Source organism: Triturus cristatus, chromosome 2_1 (assembly GCF_964204655.1).
Source record: "Triturus cristatus chromosome 2_1, aTriCri1.1, whole genome shotgun sequence".
NCBI lineage: Eukaryota > Metazoa > Chordata > Amphibia > Caudata > Salamandridae > Triturus > Triturus cristatus.
Window position 1 is genome coordinate 220,306,311 of NC_140581.1, and position 19,008 is coordinate 220,325,318.

General features: G+C 46.1%; 1 protein-coding gene across 4 annotated transcripts in view; it reads left to right on the forward strand.

Annotated features, from left to right (window-relative positions):
- The window catches only part of WDR7 (WD repeat domain 7), a 1,596,127-nt gene that overhangs the window by 1,280,555 nt on the left and 296,564 nt on the right, over positions 1–19,008 (forward strand). For all 4 annotated transcript variants that reach the window (XM_085630124.1, XM_085630134.1, XM_085630121.1 and 1 more), the window contains one exon: positions 2,413–2,512. In XM_085630124.1, the coding sequence (XP_085486250.1) occupies positions 2,413–2,512 (100 nt within the window). The remainder of the gene's footprint in view (positions 1–2,412; positions 2,513–19,008) is intronic.

Sequence of the window (19,008 nt, forward strand, 5' to 3'; positions counted from 1 at the left end):
TTCACAGACCCGTGCTTAATTTGTTAAAAAAAATAATAATTTAAAAAAAGGTGCCCGGGCCCTTGTCAGGAGGGCATTGCTGCTTGCACACTTCATTGCCCCTGCTGCCAATGACACTACCAACCCAACTACTAACACTCACACTCCGACAACTGTGACAAATCATACTATTCCAGGCTCCCAAAGCTATAAGAATGGAGAATGGTTTTGGTGGCAGGTATTAGTACATTTTAATGTATATTGAATTATTAAACAACAGTGGTTATGCTCTTCTTTAAATTAGGCAAACAGTGCCACCATGTGGCAGACTGTCATGTGTGCCTGTGTTGACAATTAAGTGCTGGTGCCATGCACCGGAAACCACTGGCTCAAATTAAAGTCGCAGACCCACTTCCGGGAAGGTATTGCTTGGGTATCTGTCCTAAGATGAGGAATCTGCTGCTAGATGTCTCTATCAGATGAGCAAATTACTTACCTTCGGTAACACCAAATCTGGTAGAGACTCTATCTAGCGGCAGATTCTTTACCGACCCACCCATCCTCCCTGCTATGCGAACACATTTCTAGGTTCAAGGCTGTTTTCCTTGCGAGGTCCTAGTTTTCCTCACCAGTGGTCAGGTGTTCTTTGTGGCTCCACACTCCTCGCATGGAAAGTCGGGAAAAGAAACTGACATCAGTGCCACCTACCGGCCAACAGGGGTACTGCTCACTTCCCGGTTCCAGTCCTACGCCTGAGGAACATTCTAAGGTAAGGATTCTGCAGCTAGATAGTCTCTACCAGATATGGTGTTACTGAAGGTAACTAACTTGTTCTTTGTAGCTTTTGGACATTATGATTAGAGCACAGAAGGTTATGGGAGTAACCCGTGGCATTGTGCTTGAGTTTTGTTTTCTTATGGAAGAGGAGTGAATGAGGTTGAAGCATGTAGTTGTGTGCGACAAGGAGAGAATTAATGTCATCAGATGTTGGGATGGAGATTGGCCAAGCCACGCTGGAGTCGAAGTGAAGTTATAGACGGATCTGGAGGTGGTGCATTTACGTAGCCCTTCATGAAAAGAATTGGTGCGTTTCGAATTGGTGTAATGTAGAGGTGCTAGGAGTCAGCTGAGTGAGTTTGAGGCAGACCGCATTTTGGCAAGATTATCTGGAGGTTACTCTTGGTTCTGTGGTGTGGGAAGTCAGGTTAGGTCAGGAGGATGGAAAGGCTTGTGTGAGAAATAAGGGTTGTAACGTAAATCAGACACCACTATAGTGGAAACAGTGAAAGACAGACAGGTGTGGGATACCATTGAGTAGGGTGAGGAATGATATAAGTAGGCTGAGCCATCTTGCGAGGGAATGGTATCAGAATTGACATTTTTCGGCTCTGATGTGGGATGGGTAATTGCGACATGGTAAAGGCAGTAGAGGAATGAACACAAGTTGATACAGTGAGCATGAGAGGCCGGTAGGAGTAGGTTTTTTGTGAAATGGTGTTTATGTAGAAAAGTGTACGAGCTCTAAAATGTACCATTTTACACAATTCCGTTTTTAGAAAATTGAGGTAGTTTTGTGTGTGTGAAAATATAATAAAATATTAATGTGTTGACGCTGCAGTCATAATGAATCTTTGATCTCAGGTTATAGTTTCAGTCTCATATACCTGTATGTGGTGTTACTTGTCTTACTAAGAACACATTGTTCACTTGTATTCACGTATAAAACAGGCAGGGCCACTGGAGTTATGCGATTGTGCGGTCGTAGCGATGTTCGAATTATAGATTTGCAACATAATCCATCATCTGACGCATAATCTGCTGATTTTAACCAAAAAAAGTTTGTTTCTAGCTCAAACGGTAAAAAAATTATTAAAAATGCAGCGACGTGTTGCCGCGCGGTGGAAGGTCTTGTGTAAAGCTGGGCTGGTCGCCTTTCTGGTGTTTATTGCTATGTTTGGGTTTTAAACGGATACTAATGAGGTGCAGCCAATGCCAGACAGTGTTCCCAATTTTTTAAATTACGAAATAATGAAGTAATACTATTAAAAAATGTGCCGCAATATGCTGCATAATTTACCTTTCTTGCTGCATAATTTACTCAACCCTGCCGCATAATTTGGCCCTCTCCTGCTACATAACTCCAGTGGCCTTGAATACAGGTAAAAATACAAGTTAAGTGGACTCTATCTCTTGCTATTATTAATCTACATAATTTATATTTTATAAAACGTGAAAAATTAATATTGAATAATTGCAACTGTATATTTTATGAAACGTGAAAAATTAATGTTTTAAGAATAGCAGAAGAATAATTGCCACCGTATATTTTATGAAACGTGTAAAATAAAGATTTGAATATTTGCATAAGAACAATTCCGAATTATTCAAATTGTGAAAGACTAGTTTGACTGGCATCTTGCTCTCGTCACGCAGGTTCTATATGGTCAGCTACTGCGAGCGCAGCCACAGAATAGCCGTCGGAGGCCGCCACGGTTCGGTGGCCCTGTACGACATCCGGACTGGAAAATGTCAGGTAAATAAATCATTGTGATTTCCTGTCCAGGAAGTGTGAGAAGTTATTGAGAGGAGAGTGAGAGAGACTGGCTGCCGCTGCATCTCTCGACTCTGCGAGCTGCCGGAACATTATGGATAATGCTGAAGGGATCAATAGTTTAATGAAGAACTCAGTCTATGGAGCCTGGTGTGTCGATCCACTGGAACCGCGCGCGTTGGCGCGTGCCTTTTTTCTGCACATGCAAAATCTTTTCAGTTGTGTTCCTCCTTATCTGATTACACTTTAGGGTCTTGGTGATGTCATCTTTCCTGACATTTTTGCTATAGGCACTTTCTGTTCGAGGGCGCCAACGGCCAAGGGTGTTGGAATGCCCCTGAAAGCAGCACGTGCTGCTGCCCTGTCTATCACGGGGACAACAAAGCTTGGGTTAGCCTCAATTCCAGAAACCTTTGCTCCGCTGTTGGAAGAAGTGGCACACGCTAATGTTGAAACACGATATTTGCATCTGCCATTTAGTATAAGAGGCAGTTCTAATAGGAAGCGTGTACAAAAGAACTGTGAAATCAGTGAAAGATCGAGTCACGTGACAACAAATTAGGTTGGGTGTTAGAGAATAAAATTACTGAAAAAGACTCACTCTCCATAGACCAAAGGTTAAAATGGGCATGTCTGGTACGTTGTCCCATCGAAAGCGTGCTGCAGTGAAACTGGGCAACTCAAGAAAATAAAAAAGTATAGGTTACTTGATTCACCTATCTATTGGAGGTACAATTCAGTTACTGGGGAATATAATCTTACTAGAACATTCTATGGCTCTTTCCTTCTAAAACGTGTAATGGAAATAATTAACTTGATTACTGAGGTAAAGACTATAGAGAAATTAATAATTTTTAAAGTCACCGTTGACATAACACGTTGAAGTACACCAACGAGACCTTGGCTACAAAAGTTGTAGTGACTGCAAAGACACCAAGAATTAAGGAAGTGGATAGTTAACCGTTTTGATAAAGTTGAAGACTTTCTTCTTGAACTTTAATTAGAAAACAGGTATCAAGGAACCTAAAATACATTTTGCTTATTTTAATTAAAATATAGTGGAACATTTAAAATAATTTGAGGCATCCTGCAGCTAATCAGATTTCAATCTCATCATTAAAGTTACTGTATGTATATTTTGTATATTGTTATATCTCGAATGTTTCGAAAGTATTTAGGGATTTATTTATTTATTATATATTTCTTTCTTATTTGAGGTTTTATTTTGCTTGTGAATCACTGCCTTGGCATGTGGAGCCACATCTAACTGCTAAAGCTTTTAAAGTCAGATTTTTGGATAGACCTAATGCTAGGTTGTTGGAAGTCAATCACCGTTAAGCTCCAGGAGATGTTATATTGTGCATAGGATGTTATAGGTGGAGGAGGGTCCAGCATGGCATCCTGTCCCAAGTATAGATGTGAGGGGAACAGTCCTGAGTATAGAGATGAGGGGACTGTCCCTATGTCATCCAGCTGGTAACAAACACATTCTAGAGGATGCTCGGTTTCTGAAATCTTTTACAAAACACCAAGTTTGGTTGATATTTCAAGTTTGGGCTTAACACGTCCCACAGATGTGTTTCAACATATCTGATTGCTCATCTTCCATGAGACTTTCGGGTAAATCGGGTTTGGGCAATACGATTTGTTTTGCTTGATCTGAAGTAGTGGCTGTGGGTGTAGGAGGTGTTAGGTTTTGTAGGTTGGTCAAACTTAGTACCCCCAAGATTTTGAAAATTGTGCAGGGTAGTTTTCTTTTTGATTCCCTGGTGCACTTGGAGCCAAAATTGTTCTTTTAGATCTGGGATGAATATTAAAAGCAATTCAGACTAAAACAGCGACTGACCACTTGGTTTTGCAATCCTTAGAGTTTGTGTATGACCTTTTTCTATGCTCTAATGTAAACAACGCTGCAGTTGTTAAGTTGGGCACGGACAAGAGCCCTTACGAATTCGAGGACTTCTGGCAAAAAAGACACAATCCTAGCTAACTATTATAGGATGGTGATTGGTGCTTTGGTAAGCGTTGGTTGCAAGCTTTGTTATTGAATGATTTAGGGAGGGGCACCTCCTAACTCTCTTTGCATTTTGAATGGTAACCTACTTGTCAAGTTAGTTAACAGAGTTTTGGTTTTCGTTCCATTCAGTTTGGGGTAGCTCTCCTTTATCGAATGACAAATGTGAAACATATGTGCTTGCATTTTGGTTTGAGGAATTGCTCCACCTGACTTAGATTTGAATGTCATCTGAGTACATTTGGGGAGACATTGACTGACCTGTGAGCGCGAGCTCTGTCCTGCGAGGTCCTTCCTGTTGGGCTGTTTGTTCTGCTGCTGCACCTCGCGGAACCCGCTCCGCGGGTCCCGCTTCGCCCGTGTGCCTGGGCGCATCGATGCTGATTCCTGACAGGGGAGCTGCCTGAATCTCGGGGAGCAGGGCTGCGAGCGCCAGGTGAGGATCAGGGACTCCATTGCCCAGGAGTCCCTGTGCTGCCATCATTTCCTGCACCTGGACGCTCTCCCTGCTGGCCACGCCCCCTAAGCACAGCTGAAAAGAGCCTGCTTGTCCCTAGCTCTTTGGGAGACATTGACTGACCTGTGAGCGCGAGCTCTGTCCTGCGAGGTCCTTCCTGTTGGGCTGTTTGTTCTGCTGCTGCACCTCGCGGAACCCGCTCCGCGGGTCCCGCTTCGCCCGTGTGCCTGGGCGCATCGTTGCTGATTCCTGACAGGGGAGCTGCCTGAATCTCGGGGAGCAGGGCTGCGAGCGCCAGGTGAGGATCAGGGACTCCATTGCCCAGGAGTCCCTGTGCTGCCATCATTTCCTGCACCTGGACGCTCTCCCTGCTGGCCACGCCCCCTAAGCACAGCTGAAAAGAGCCTGCTTGTCCCTAGCTCTTTGGGAGACATTGACTGACCTGTGAGCGCGAGCTCTGTCCTGCGAGGTCCTTCCTGTTGGGCTGTTTGTTCTGCTGCTGCACCTCGCGGAACCCGCTCCGCGGGTCCCGCTTCGCCCGTGTGCCTGGGCGCATCGTTGCTCATTCCTGACAGGGGAGCTGCCTGAATCTCGGGGAGCAGGGCTGCGAGCGCCAGGTGAGGATCAGGGACTCCATTGCCCAGGAGTCCCTGTGCTGCCATCATTTCCTGCACCTGGACGCTCTCCCTGCTGGCCACGCCCCCTAAGCACAGCTGAAAAGAGCCTGCTTGTCCCTAGCTCTTTGGGAGACATTGACTGACCTGTGAGCGCGAGCTCTGTCCTGCGAGGTCCTTCCTGTTGGGCTGTTTGTTCTGCTGCTGCACCTCGCGGAACCCGCTCCGCGGGTCCCGCTTCGCCCGTGTGCCTGGGCGCATCGTTGCTGATTCCTGACAAGGGAGCTGCCTGAATCTCGGGGAGCAGGGCTGCGAGCGCCAGGTGAGGATCAGGGACTCCATTGCCCAGGAGTCCCTGTGCTGCCATCATTTCCTGCACCTGGACGCTCTCCCTGCTGGCCACGCCCCCTAAGCACAGCTGAAAAGAGCCTGCTTGTCCCTAGCTCTTTGGGAGACATTGACTGACCTGTGAGCGCGAGCTCTGTCCTGCGAGGTCCTTCCTGTTGGGCTGTTTGTTCTGCTGCTGCACCTCGCGGAACCCGCTCCGCGGGTCCCGCTTCGCCCGTGTGCCTGGGCGCATCGTTGCTGATTCCTGACAGGGGAGCTGCCTGAATCTCGTGGAGCAGGGCTGCGAGCGCCAGGTGAGGATCAGGGACTCCATTGCCCAGGAGTCCCTGTGCTGCCATCATTTCCTGCACCTGGACGCTCTCCCTGCTGGCCACGCCCCCTAAGCACCCTCCCCCTATATCAGGTGCAGCTTCTTCCGCGGCGCGGGAGCGCGCGGGAGGGCGCCGGGAGAAGCCCGGGACAAGGGCGGGACCGTCTGTGGCCGTCCGGGGCCGAAGGTGGCCGGGCTGGGCCTACCCTCTTGGATTGTGCTTCCGACCCCTGGTCTCTTACACTCGGTGGAGCCGCCCGCCGAGTTTAATTTATTGTGAACATTATGCCGTCCCCTGCAAGGGAGAGCACCCCACTAAAACCGGGTGGAGCAAAGAATAGGACTCTAGAGAATTATTTCTCCCGGGCAGTGGGGGAGGGGGACAAAGAGTGTAATCTGTCCAGGTTAAGGGCAGAACGGAGACGCTCAATAGATAATATGAAAAACACGCCCCTCGGAGACCAACTTATTTTACCAAGGGAGGAGTTGTCCCGAATTGATGATGTCCCACTATTGCTGAGGGATTGCACTAACATGTCACCAGTTGAAGCCTTGAGTATAGCCCCAGAAATTAGTTCTAGCCCCCCAAGGGTGACCATTGATTTAGTGTCCCAACCCCCTCCGGCCCCTCCAGCCTCGAAGATTAGGAAAACTAAATCTAAGCCAACTAACACACAAGTAGCCTTTGGACCTCCTCCAAATAAACGCAGGAGGAAATCGAGGGGAGTTCAAGGAAAGAGCAAACCCAAGGTTCCACACTCGGATTTTGGGAAGTTTTTAAAAACCCCCACATTAGTAGAGAAACCATTGGTCGATTTACACCCTAAACCCACTGCTCATGAGGATCCAGCTCCTACTATGATAAAAGACACAGGAGTTGGTATTGCTAATATTCCCTTGTCTGTTGTCCCGCTGGGAAACCTAGAATTTTTGCTAAGGTCCCTGTTATTACCGATCAGCGAGAGTATTAAAAAGATTGAGATCAGACTAACCATTTTAGAGGCCACATTGGGCAGTCTGAAAACTCCAGCTGGCAGACAGGGAAGGCAATCAGAGTCCACTCCCTCCACTGTAGCCCCTAAGCAGTCGGCAAATAGTGTCGCCAATCCAGTCCCTCCACAAGCTGTGAATGTGGCACCCTCGCAACAACCCACAAGGCCAAAGCCTGCAACAGCTAAGTCCCCTAACACCAATATGCCCAACCCTCCTTTAGGATCTGTACCCCCGGCACAGCCGGTAGACAAGAGCACCCCGACCCCTTTAATGAAGCTCACCCTGAGACCACGCAGACCCAATTTACCTTCAGAGACCAATGCTTTTACTGTCGTTATGGCAGGTGTCCCCCCACTTGAGGAAGGTGAAACGGAGGACTTTTGTGCCCTAAAAAGTAGGGTAATCAAGTGGTTAAACATAAATAGACCCCTCCCGACACACTTTAATAACGAAATTATAATGGTAAGAAGGGTACCATGGGTGGGAAGAACACAAAAATCCATTAAAGGGGACTGCATACTGGTGAGTTTTAGGGACACAGGAACGGTGTCCCATATATGTCAAGGGAAAAACAGATCTAGGGAATCCACCATCCAAACCCTCCATGTGTCGTTCTTTTTTCCCATCATCCCAGTCCTATCTCAGCAACCCCAAACTCATGACAACTGGGAGAGGGTTGGCAGGAGGGGGAGTCACCAGGCCTTTAACCCTAGGCCGTTTTTTGGCCGACCTGAACAACCCTTTTTTTTTCCTATAACCGGTTCCATTGCCTAAATGGCCTTGAAGGGGTCGATTGACAGACAGACAATGCCCCCCAGGGTTGTATAGAAATTGGAGGTACGGTAGAAAGACTGGAGGAGCAAAGATCCAAGGCTCAGCAAATCCAGGTGGTTGGTGAGGGGGAACCAAACTGCGTTGTGCCAAAGGAAATAGTTGTAGACAAGACAGGAGGGGGACATGGGCAGGGAATGCAAAGATCAATGTGGGAAAGAAGACCAAGGGCCCAGGGGGGTGCTGAATGGAGTGGAGAGGGTGTGAGACTTATCTCATGGAATATAGCGGGTATAGCGGGCAAATTCAACAATAAGGAATGGGTGGACTTCATTAGAACATTTCACATTATATGTGTACAGGAGACATGGGCTGTGGAGAATAACTACCATCTGCAGGGGTACAAGTGTTTTTTTGTTCCCGCCCGAAAATCTAGCTCAGGGAGAGCAATGGGCGGTTTGTCCATCTATGTAGATTTAGACCTGCCAGGCACCTGGTCCTTTCCAGACTGGTTCTCATATGGGATACAGGCGGTTCGGTTCCAGGGAAAGGGGTTACGTTTCTCTGTTTTTAACATATATAGCACCGAGTTAGAAAATAGCCACACCCCGGTATTAACTGAACTCGACCAAAGGTTAGGAAAAGAAATCATATCCCAGAATAAGGGACCGTCTGGTGGACTGCTTGTGGTGGGGGATTTTAATTGTTACCTTTGTCCGTCACTGGTCAAAAAGAACACAGATTGGGCGCAATGCCCAATTGAGAAGGGACCGCATTTTTCTCACTCGCCTACTGGGTCGGCTCTTAGGTTGCTTCGGCTTAAGTACGACCTAGAGCACACCATTAATATGGTAGACCCACAGTCGGATGGTACACTCCCACCAACTTTTAAGGGCAGGGGCTGCTCGTCTATTATAGATTATATTCTGGTCTCGAGATCCCTGGTTAATAAAGTAGTCAGTGTAGGGATAGACTGGAACACTTTCAGCGACCATAACCCGCTTGTTTTAATGCTCGCATATAGGGCGGGTATTGGCTCCAATGCCCATCGTTCAATCGTGGAGAGGGTCACCGATCAAGGCAGGAGACTGAAATGGTCCAAAATAGATGGGGCAAAGTTCTATAAAATCCTGAGCGATAAGGGTCTGCTGGCCATAAATGAATGTTTGGATCTGGAAGTCCAGGGACCAAGGTTATTAGAAGCATTTAACCATATTGCCAACCTGATAGACGGATTACTAAGGTCCAGTGCGCCCACGCGTAATCTGGTCAATCCCCGGTGGTTTGATAAAGATTGTTCCAAGGCACTGAGGGAACTGAAATGCTCCCTTAAGTCAAAACCACGAGATCCACAAGTAATCAGGGCATGCAGAGAAAAATATAAAAAAGAGACCAAAAGGAGGAAACTCACCCTGCAGGCAGAAGCTTGGGCAGATCTGAGAGAGGCAGGGGAAAGAAGGGACCTAGCGGGGTTCTGGAGAATCATCAATAAACCGACCTTTCAAGAAAATGATTCTCCGGAGATAGGGGCTAACATCCTCCCGGAGCAGTGGGTCACACACTTTAGGAGCCTGTATAACCATGAATCGGGTCCCCACGTAGAGTCATCAGTAACCCCAAGTCAGGCTCCTCCGGTAGTATTTACCCTTAAGGAGATCACGGCAGGGATGGAGAGTCTAACTAAGAATAAAGCCCCGGGCCCAGATGGAATTCCCCCTGACCTTTTTCTTAGTAATATAGATCTTTGGGCCCCACTGATGACCAGGGTCCTAAACACTGCTATCACCTGCGGTCTCCCTCCATCATGGTCTAAAGCGATCATTGTGCCAATCTTTAAAAAGGGCAACAAGGACGACCCCAAGTGTTATCGGCCTATTTCCCTGATTGACGTCTCGGCTAAACTTCTGGGAAGGGCACTCCTGAACAGATTGTCCGAGTGGACCGAAGAGAACAACATCTTCTCGGACACTCAATATGGGTTCAGGTCAGGGAGGTCCACCAGCGACCAATGCCTGAACCTATATATGCTGACTGCCAAATATACTCTGGCCAGTAAGGAACCCATTTATATGGGATTCATGGACCTGGCAGCAGCATTCGATCACGTCAACAGAGGGAAGTTGTGGGACATGATGGCAGGGATGGGGATCGAGAGCGGCCTAATTACCATACTAAGAGAGCTGCATAGCGACACCACGGCTAGAGTTAGATTTAACAGGGAGGGAGGTTTGACGGACTCCTTTCCATGCAAAAGTGGAGTCAGACAAGGTTGTATTCTTGCCCCTTTTTTGTTCTCCCTTTACATTAATAATTTGGAACAGTTTCTTTTGGGCTTAAATGCAGATTCCCCAAGGGTTGGGACGCGGCAAATCCCTGTCCTGCTTTACGCAGACGACGCGGTCTTGCTGGCGCGTACACCACGAAGCCTACAGATTCTGATAGATGGGTTCGTCAAGTTTATGAGCGATCTGGACTTATCTGTCAACCTAAGCAAATCTTACGTGCTCCTGGCAGGCAAAAAACCTTCCTCAAAATTTTCTTACACAATAGGCTCCCATTGTTTAGAGGAGGTTAAAACGTTCTCCTATCTCGGAGTAACCTTTGATGGTGCTCTTCAATTTAACTCCTTGGTGGAAGAGCGCTGTAACAAAATGATTGCCTCTAACGGGGCAATAGCCGGATATGGCAGGAGGTTGGGCAGATGGAGTCCGGAACAGGTGATGAACCTGTACGGCTCCATAACATGCGCTAAAGTAAGCTATGGGGCAGAAGTTTGGGGCTTCGTGAATACCTCTAGAATTGACCAGGAAGAGAACAAACATCTGAAATCTATCCTGAGGGTACCACCCAGCACTGCTGGACTCATAGCTCACAGGGAGCTAGGGAGGCCATATCTGGTCGATTTGTTAAAACTTAGGCCAATTGTGGCGTGGCTAAAAATCTGGGTAAATCCAGACGCGCATCTAAGTAGAAAAATCTTACTGGACTGCCTAGGTAGGACCCACTGCATGCGCATCCCATGGCTCAAATATGTGAGAAACACTCTTGAGGAACTAGGGTTTGGAAACCTCTTCAAGAACCCCACCACCATTTCAGCACAGCACAAGAAACAAGTAGGGGAAATTTTCCTAGAGCGTAAAACCCAATGCCGTGCTCTGGCTGAAGGGGAAAAAAAGTCAATAAGGGCTCATACTTTGGTGAAGAGTGTGGAGGGTATGGAGCCCTACCTGTATCTTGTACACAATACACAGGACAGATTTCTCATGTGCCGTTTCAGACTGAGCCTACTTCCTTTTATGTTGGCCTCGCCAGCAGGTTTTACCATGTCAATCGAGCAGAAGGGACCCTGCGGCTGCGACAATCGGTCTCCGCAGGACTCCCTTCATTTTACTTTGCTCTGTCCCTATTATTCAATGCCCAGGCGTAGATTCCTAGTAGACATCCTAAAAAAGGCCCACCTGGAACATGCCAGAGATGCACTAATCTACTTGCAAAAAGCTTCTGACCCGCTAACCTTGTGTTGTGTTATGAATTTTATCAAGGTTGCGGTCCGACTAAGGAAGACGAGGGGAGAGGATTAAAAGACTTGTGACTCCCTGTTTTAAATTTACAGCCTTGTATGTTAGTATTTTATTGTTATTTATGCACAAGGATCTTGACTAATATTTAATGCCGTTTTATCTATGTATATGTATGTGTGCTTTTATGGTGTTTTTTAATCACCGAATAAAGATTCTTGAATTGAATTGAAATTGAGTACATTTGGATTTCTAGTTAGAGGAGGGAGATGAACTCTGTCAGGATACTCTAAATGTTAAAAAGTAGTGGAGATGGGGGAGATCCTTGGAGAAGTCCGTAGTCCATGGATTTCGTGGTTGAACAGAATAGTTCAGTTTTGATTTTATGACTATGGTTTGATAGGACAGAGCTGCACCCTTGAAGCACTGTTTCATTTATCCTGGCCGAGTTTTTCTATTAAGAATGATCTTGTCTATAATGACCAAGACCAAGATTTCAGAGTTGCCATTATCGAAGGAGGTCTCACCTAATGTCAGTGCTTACAGGGACCCATCTGAAACTGGAGCCTAGTTTTCTGTCTTGTAAGAGGCTGTTAGAGCCATTGTAGTCTTATAGCTGGCTTTGAGACTTAACGTTCTAGGATTTTGCTTATGAAGTTGAAGTCTAAGATCAAATTTATAATTTGAAAGCTCTTACAGGTCAGTAGAGAACTGGGTTTATTATAGCTTGCTTTTACGCGTTACACTTAGCTTGCTTTAACTAGTTATACTGAGTATCCAATATGTGTTTACATTTAAATAAATCTAATAAAGAAATTAATTAAGAAAATAGAAAGAAAAAGTGTGTATATCAAGGCACTGGTAAAGAATGGAAGAACCCCATATTTGTGTGTAAGACCTAGAGTGGTGTGCAACACTTCTGCCATTCTTTAACCCAGCCAGAATGAACTGTTTTTCTTTAAATATTAAATATGTGTCTGAAATAGTGTTTGTTTTGAACATATGAATCACACAAGCAAAATATCCACACACATGAAAGCTCATTTTGATCTGTTGATTGTACACATTTGGGTTAGGTCATCTGTCATACCCTGGATGTGCCCAATACTATTCATCCTTCCAGTTTGTTTCGATAACGTGGTTAGTATTAGTTGGAGAAAATCAATTTTAATCAACAAAAGACAATTTTGTGTTGGCCACTGTTTGAAAACATACTGTTACCATAAATATTGTTATTATTCTTGTTATTATTATTATAATATTTTCTTGACAGATAACTTAATTGAAGTGATGTAGGGTTAGTTTCAACATAAACAATTGATTTTCTTACATGCCATTGATCTCCAGCAGTAACTTCCATGTAATGTTGATATAATATGTTCGACCTTCGTTTATCTCAGGCCCTTTTCTGTGATCACCAAATACACTTTTTTTGGCATCTGCTATTATTAACAGTCCCCCATGAGTCCAAACATTCACTTTTCTCATTGCGGTCAGCCAAGTTGCCACCATTACACGTAGTTGCCATGTATCTATTTAATGTCTTCTGGTTGGCTGGTATACAGACGTCCTCTGCCTAGCACTAGAGTACACAATCTTTGCAGCCAGGCTGTACAACTTTTAGATGCCACACTGAAATACAAGTTTATAGCTACCGTCCAGCAGATGGTACGTTGAGAATGATCTCCTTCTCATAAAGATGCCAAACATCAACCACTGTCTGAGCCATCTTTGGCACTCAGACTTTTATCAAAATGCTACCTATATCTAGGGAAACTCTTAGGTAGTGACATTATTGAAAAGGGTATGACATTTGTCATCTTTTGAAGCCCCAGCAGTTGTTCTGTAAACATCACTGGCCATAGCTTACAATACCTACTGTATTTTTTAGGTTTCACCTGCACAGCGCTTGCTCTGTGCTTGCAAAATCTCTTGAAAATAAATCTTAAAACAGGACCATTACTTACCGTTATTTACCATTGGTTGGCTTTGACATCACTCTCGTTTCCTTGCTTTTAATTGGTTAGAGCCTCCTCAACGCCTCTCCTTCCCCCTGGGGCTTTGGCATGTGTCCCTTCTGTGGAGCATGGGCCAAGTACAGCTTACTGTCAGTACCTGTGTCCTTCCAATGGCCCCAGGCTCTGCAGGTGCACTTTTTTTAACGTTTGCACATGCACCCTTATAGAGTGCATGTGTCTGCAGTCCTTCTTCCTCACCCACGCCCTCCTGCCGCTGTCCCTTTAGATTCCGCCAACCCCTGCCCACTGTCCCTTCTGTTCCCCCATGCCCTCCTCCTGCTGTCTCTTTTGTTTCCCATGCCCCTCATCCCACTGTCCTTTCTATTTCCCGCTGTCCCTTCTGTTTCCCCCACACCTCTGCCCTCCTCCTGCTGTCCTTTCTATTCCCCCACCCCTTTCACTGTCCCTTCTGTTCTCCCACTCCCCAGCCCTCATTCTGCTGTCCCTTCTGTACTCCCACCCCACTCTCCTTCCGCTGTCACTTTTTTCCCCAACACCCGCCCTCCTTCCGCTGTCCCTTCTGTTCATCCTTCCACTGTCCCTTCTGTTCCTCCACCCGCCCTTATTCTGCTGTCCATTCTCTATTCCCCACCCTCCTTCCTCATGTAGCTTGCCCCACCCCCAAAACACCCTACGCTGTTTTAATCCATATTGCACTGCAGCACGGGCTGCTGTGCAGCATGGCTTAACCCCTTCCCTGCGGGGGTAATTCCCCCACGGTGCGGGGGGGTGGGTCCGCGGCGCCGCTGTGCTTGTGACGAGCGTAGCTCGTCATGACTCACAGTGGAGCTGTGCTCATGACGAGCTGAGCTCGTCACGGCCCCACCCACTGATTAATTCTCCCGCAAAGGCGGGGAATTTATCGCACGTGGGCGGGCCGCGGCCGTTATGACAAGCTCAGCTCGTCATGAGCACAGCTCCAGTGTGACTCATGACGAGCTCAGCATGGAAGGAGTTAAAGGAAAAATTGCTGGCTACGTTATAGTATATTTTATTTACTTTAAGCCTTGTTGCACAGCAGCTTAAGCTGCTGTGCTACATTAACAAAGCCAATAGATCTTGCATAGGCGAAACCTATGGGCTTTGCCAATGCTTGTCTTTTCTTCCACTTGTGTTATACCTTACATAGGATGTGCTATTTTGGCTAAGATGCATAAGTTGGAACCAAGAAACCTACAAAAATTGAGCGAGCTTGGGCAACCACATTTTCTCCTTGCAGTTCAGCTTTTAGCCTACAAAGCTATTAATGTCATTAAATGTCATTAAAGGGTGCACATAATTGAATCTTGTCCTCCCCATAAACCAAATTTTCAAAATTACTTTTATGCATCACACTGTGCTCTAATCATTGAAAGGGTCTATTGTCAGCTCTTATTGACTATTATTCTTGGGGCTCCCAGCAGCTTCTTTCCACCGACTTCTACTGTGGTGTTCGATGATCATAAAACCTGCTGCTGGGGCCTAGAATCAACCCTTCTTCCAAACCTACAGAGTGCTTGACCAGTCCTAAACCGGGTTGCAACGTAAGCATGTATGCAAACCATCCTGGCCACACTGTGGAATGATATCTTGGCCACAGTGCTTTCCTAGTCCCTAGCCTTGCTCATGCTGCAGGTCCACACTTGAATGCAGCAGTTCACTCCTCAGTGAACGTGTAAATTGAGTTAAAAAAAAAAAGACACACCTATCTAAGAAATCATGATGGTAACTTTTGACATCTCACAATAATATGAATAATACCAATTTGTTCAGTACACAGCACTTAACAGGTCCGAAATTGCCAGTTCTGAGTTACGTAAATAAAAGGTGAGTAATGTCCAATTTATTTGTAGTCAACCTATTGAAGTTGAAAGGATGGAAGACTGAGTTGACCGGCATGTGAACTACTGATATGCTAGTTGTACTGAATTTCTTCAGTGTACAATAGCTCAAGTTCAGGGTCCTTTGCCTGGCCTGCACTGATTCACCCTCTCCCCCTTCAGAAATCTTCTGCTGCCTGTCAGCTTCCGAAAGGCTCTTACACCCGCCTGCATCCGAACTACACTGGAAGATTCACCACAAATGCAGGTACAGCCTGTGCACTTCTAGGTTACCCCATCTTGTCCCTCCTAGCGGACAAATGAAGGCCAAGGAAGAGATCTCAGGTGTGCCCTCTGCATGTCATGGTCCAACCAGCTGCGTGCCTTCCACCACTGTATCCCTAAAACCATTAAGCTTGCAGTGTGAGCGATGCTAAGCACCTTAATAAAATGATTGGATTATTAATGAGTTGGGAGAAATGATTACAGGGATGAAACTCTGTATGAAGCATTAAATAAATAAAAAATACTAGATTATTCTGTCTAATCTGGATATGCGTAGGAATCCGCATTTGCAAGGTCGCTTCATGCATGTCTGTTTTTGTACTCGAATATTATGTGCTTATATTCGTAAATCATGTTTTAGATTCACCAGTTATCCATATAGTTAAAACTGTAATCCTCTATATTCCTAATGCACCATTGACTTTGCTGCTAGGAATAAAGCTAGAAACAAATCTTTTATTGTATCCACTGTAGTTGTAACTAGTGGATTACCAACATACTAAGTTGGTACGTTTGCATTTAGAGACTCATTACGACTTGCATGTTACTTATTGCAACCATACCATTGGGTGGTGAGGGCAGAGTCTCAGCACCTGATCAGAATCCTCACCAAGTAATGAGCATCACATGCTTTCCATCCGGGATGAGGTATAACATGAGGATCTGGGACTACAGTTCCTTTTTAGGTTTAGCTTGAACAGTGCACATGTGCTATCAATGAAGTCTATTGATAACAAAACAAAAAAGAAGCTTAAAAACAGGCCCGCCCGTTACTTACCATTGGTTGATTGGTTGACTTCTGCCTCACTCTTGTTTCCATGCTTCTGATTGGTCAGCGCCTCCTGGTCCTTTCTGCTTTTTCCAGGTGCTTCAATTGTTGGTCCCGGCAATGGCGCATGGACCTAGTACAGCTTCCTGTCTGTGGCCAGTGTCCTTGTACTGGCTGCGCCCTCCTGTAGGTACTTTTTTTTAGGTCTCAACTAGACATTGCATGCGCTGCTCCTTGAGACATTTGTTTACAGTTAGTGGGCTACTGCCTGCTCATAAGCTTACCATTTGTTAGCTTCAACGTCGCTCTCATATTCTTCATTCCCATTTGTCATGGCAAGCATGTGTCATGCCTCTTCTTGTGTTTGAAACGCCCATAGTGCATGAACTAAGTACTTCTGTCCATCTACTGCTCCTGTTTTTGGAGCAACTTTTCTGTTTGTGTTTAAGGATTCCCTATGAGTGCGCATGTCATTACTTTTCCCTTCAACCCGCAACCCATTTGTGTTGTTTCTTTTCTACCACCTGTCCCCATCTCTGTTGCTTCATTTCCCTCTTACGCCCTGCCTTTGTCTTCTTTAGCACCCCCCTTCACTTGTGTTCAGCTTTCCCCCTGTCCTTCTCATTTCTACTCTCGACCCCTTCTGCATTGTCTGCAGCCATGCCCAGCAGGCATAGTGAGGTGCTCCACATATCTTTTTGCAATTTTCTGAAGCGCAAACTCAACCCGAAGGTATGGGATCGCTTTACATGAGGTGTTGCTTCTTTTCCTCTGTCCCCGCACACCCACACCCTCCAAACCCCCCGCTCGTGTTAAGCTTTTTCTCTTTCCGTCGCCTATTCAACTCTCGGCCCCTTCGGTGTTGTCTGCGGCCATGCCCAGCAGGCACAGTGAGGAGCTCCACATTTACTTTTTTGCAGTTTTCTATAGCACAAATTCAACTTGAAGGTATTGGAGCGTTTTTCATGAGCACCAGTTCTGTTAGACAAGTACGCATTCATTTTAGGTCCCGGCTACACAGTCGCTGTCTTGTTGCCCCCTCTTCACACACTCTACCCGTGTTGTGTTCCTTGTCCTTTCCCTCCTACCAAACAAAAATGCGCTATGAGACGGTCAGCGCTGGCCACGTCATATCGCTTTTTTCGTGACCTTCAGACATGCTGAACTGCAGATGTGCTGCTATAAAACATGGCTAAAACACATTCACATTGACCGCTCCAGTAGCTCTTGCATTGCTGAGACCTATTGGATTTGTCAGTGCTTGTTTTTTAAAAAAACTTTTGGACAAGCACTCCCAAAGAGCGTATGTCTGCAGTCTATCTCCTGCCTCTCCCCCATGTTGCTCCACCCTCCTATCCCCCCAACCGTTGTTGCTGCTGCGCCCACCCTCCTCCCCGGCACCATTCTCTTGTTGCTTTTGTTCTGTTTTTTGCAGTTTTATGTGGCGTGAACTCGACCCAAAGGTATTGGATTGCTTTTCATGAGCACCAATTGCATTACACAAGAACATTTTCATTTTTAGGCACGAGAGATTAAGTGAGTTCCCCACTACCCCCCCAGTTGCTGATACCAACATGCTCCATATGCCTCCAGCTTGTTGCTTCTCCTTCCCCTCCACTGTCCTTTGTTACTGCTCCCTCCCTCGCACCTCCCTCCTGTGGCATGTCTCCCACTTGCCTTTTGTTGTTTTTTTTTTTAAAAAGCGATGCAACGCGGCCAGCATTGACTGCGCCATATCTTTTTTTTCTTGACCTTTAGCCGTCTTACACAGCATCTCGTACTGCTGTGCAACATGAACATGTCTAAGAAACAAATTGACAAAGTCAATTGATCTTGCGTAGTCAAAACCTATTGGCTTTGCCAATGCTTGGGTTTTTTTTGCATGTCATTCCTCCTTCTGTGCCGAATAACAGGTTCTTTCTGCTGAATTATACCCTCTATTTTGAGATAGCTGGTAAATGTGAAATGGGAAGTGCTGCGAGTCGAGGAGGAGTCAAGGGTCAGAGGGTGTGCCAAAGGTACACCAGGGCAGCGTTGGAGTGAATGTTATCTGCTTCCTCTGGTGTGGAGGGGAAGGGCGGGTAGCAGCTGGACTACACCTCTGCACACACTCCCTGCTTGCAATGATTCAACCAGTTGCGAACATGGTAATCCTTTGTTTGGAAACACTGGGCCACTGCGTCAGGCAACTCGAAATTAGGCCATTATTATCATGGAAGTAGTGAGGTAATGCATACTATGTGATCTTTCAACTAAGCTAACTTTTTAAATGTCCAAGCTGGTTCAGGCTTGTGTTTGCCTTGGCTGCTTGGTGATTGTAACCCCTTAATATTTGCCTGCAACCACTGTTGTCCTTTGTGAGTTTGGCCTGGCCATTGGCTGAGTACTCACAGTTGTCCACCCCAAAACCAGCATGACCCTCTCCCAAATTACTTCCTTTCAGCTTTTTTACAACCCATGCCAAAACTGATTAGCAGTAATGCCAACCAACCGCTCAACTTTTGGACCAGTCAGATTAGCTGACATATCAGCTTATTTTGTGGGCTGAAAACATGTGCAAAGTGTTGCAGGCCCCACCACTG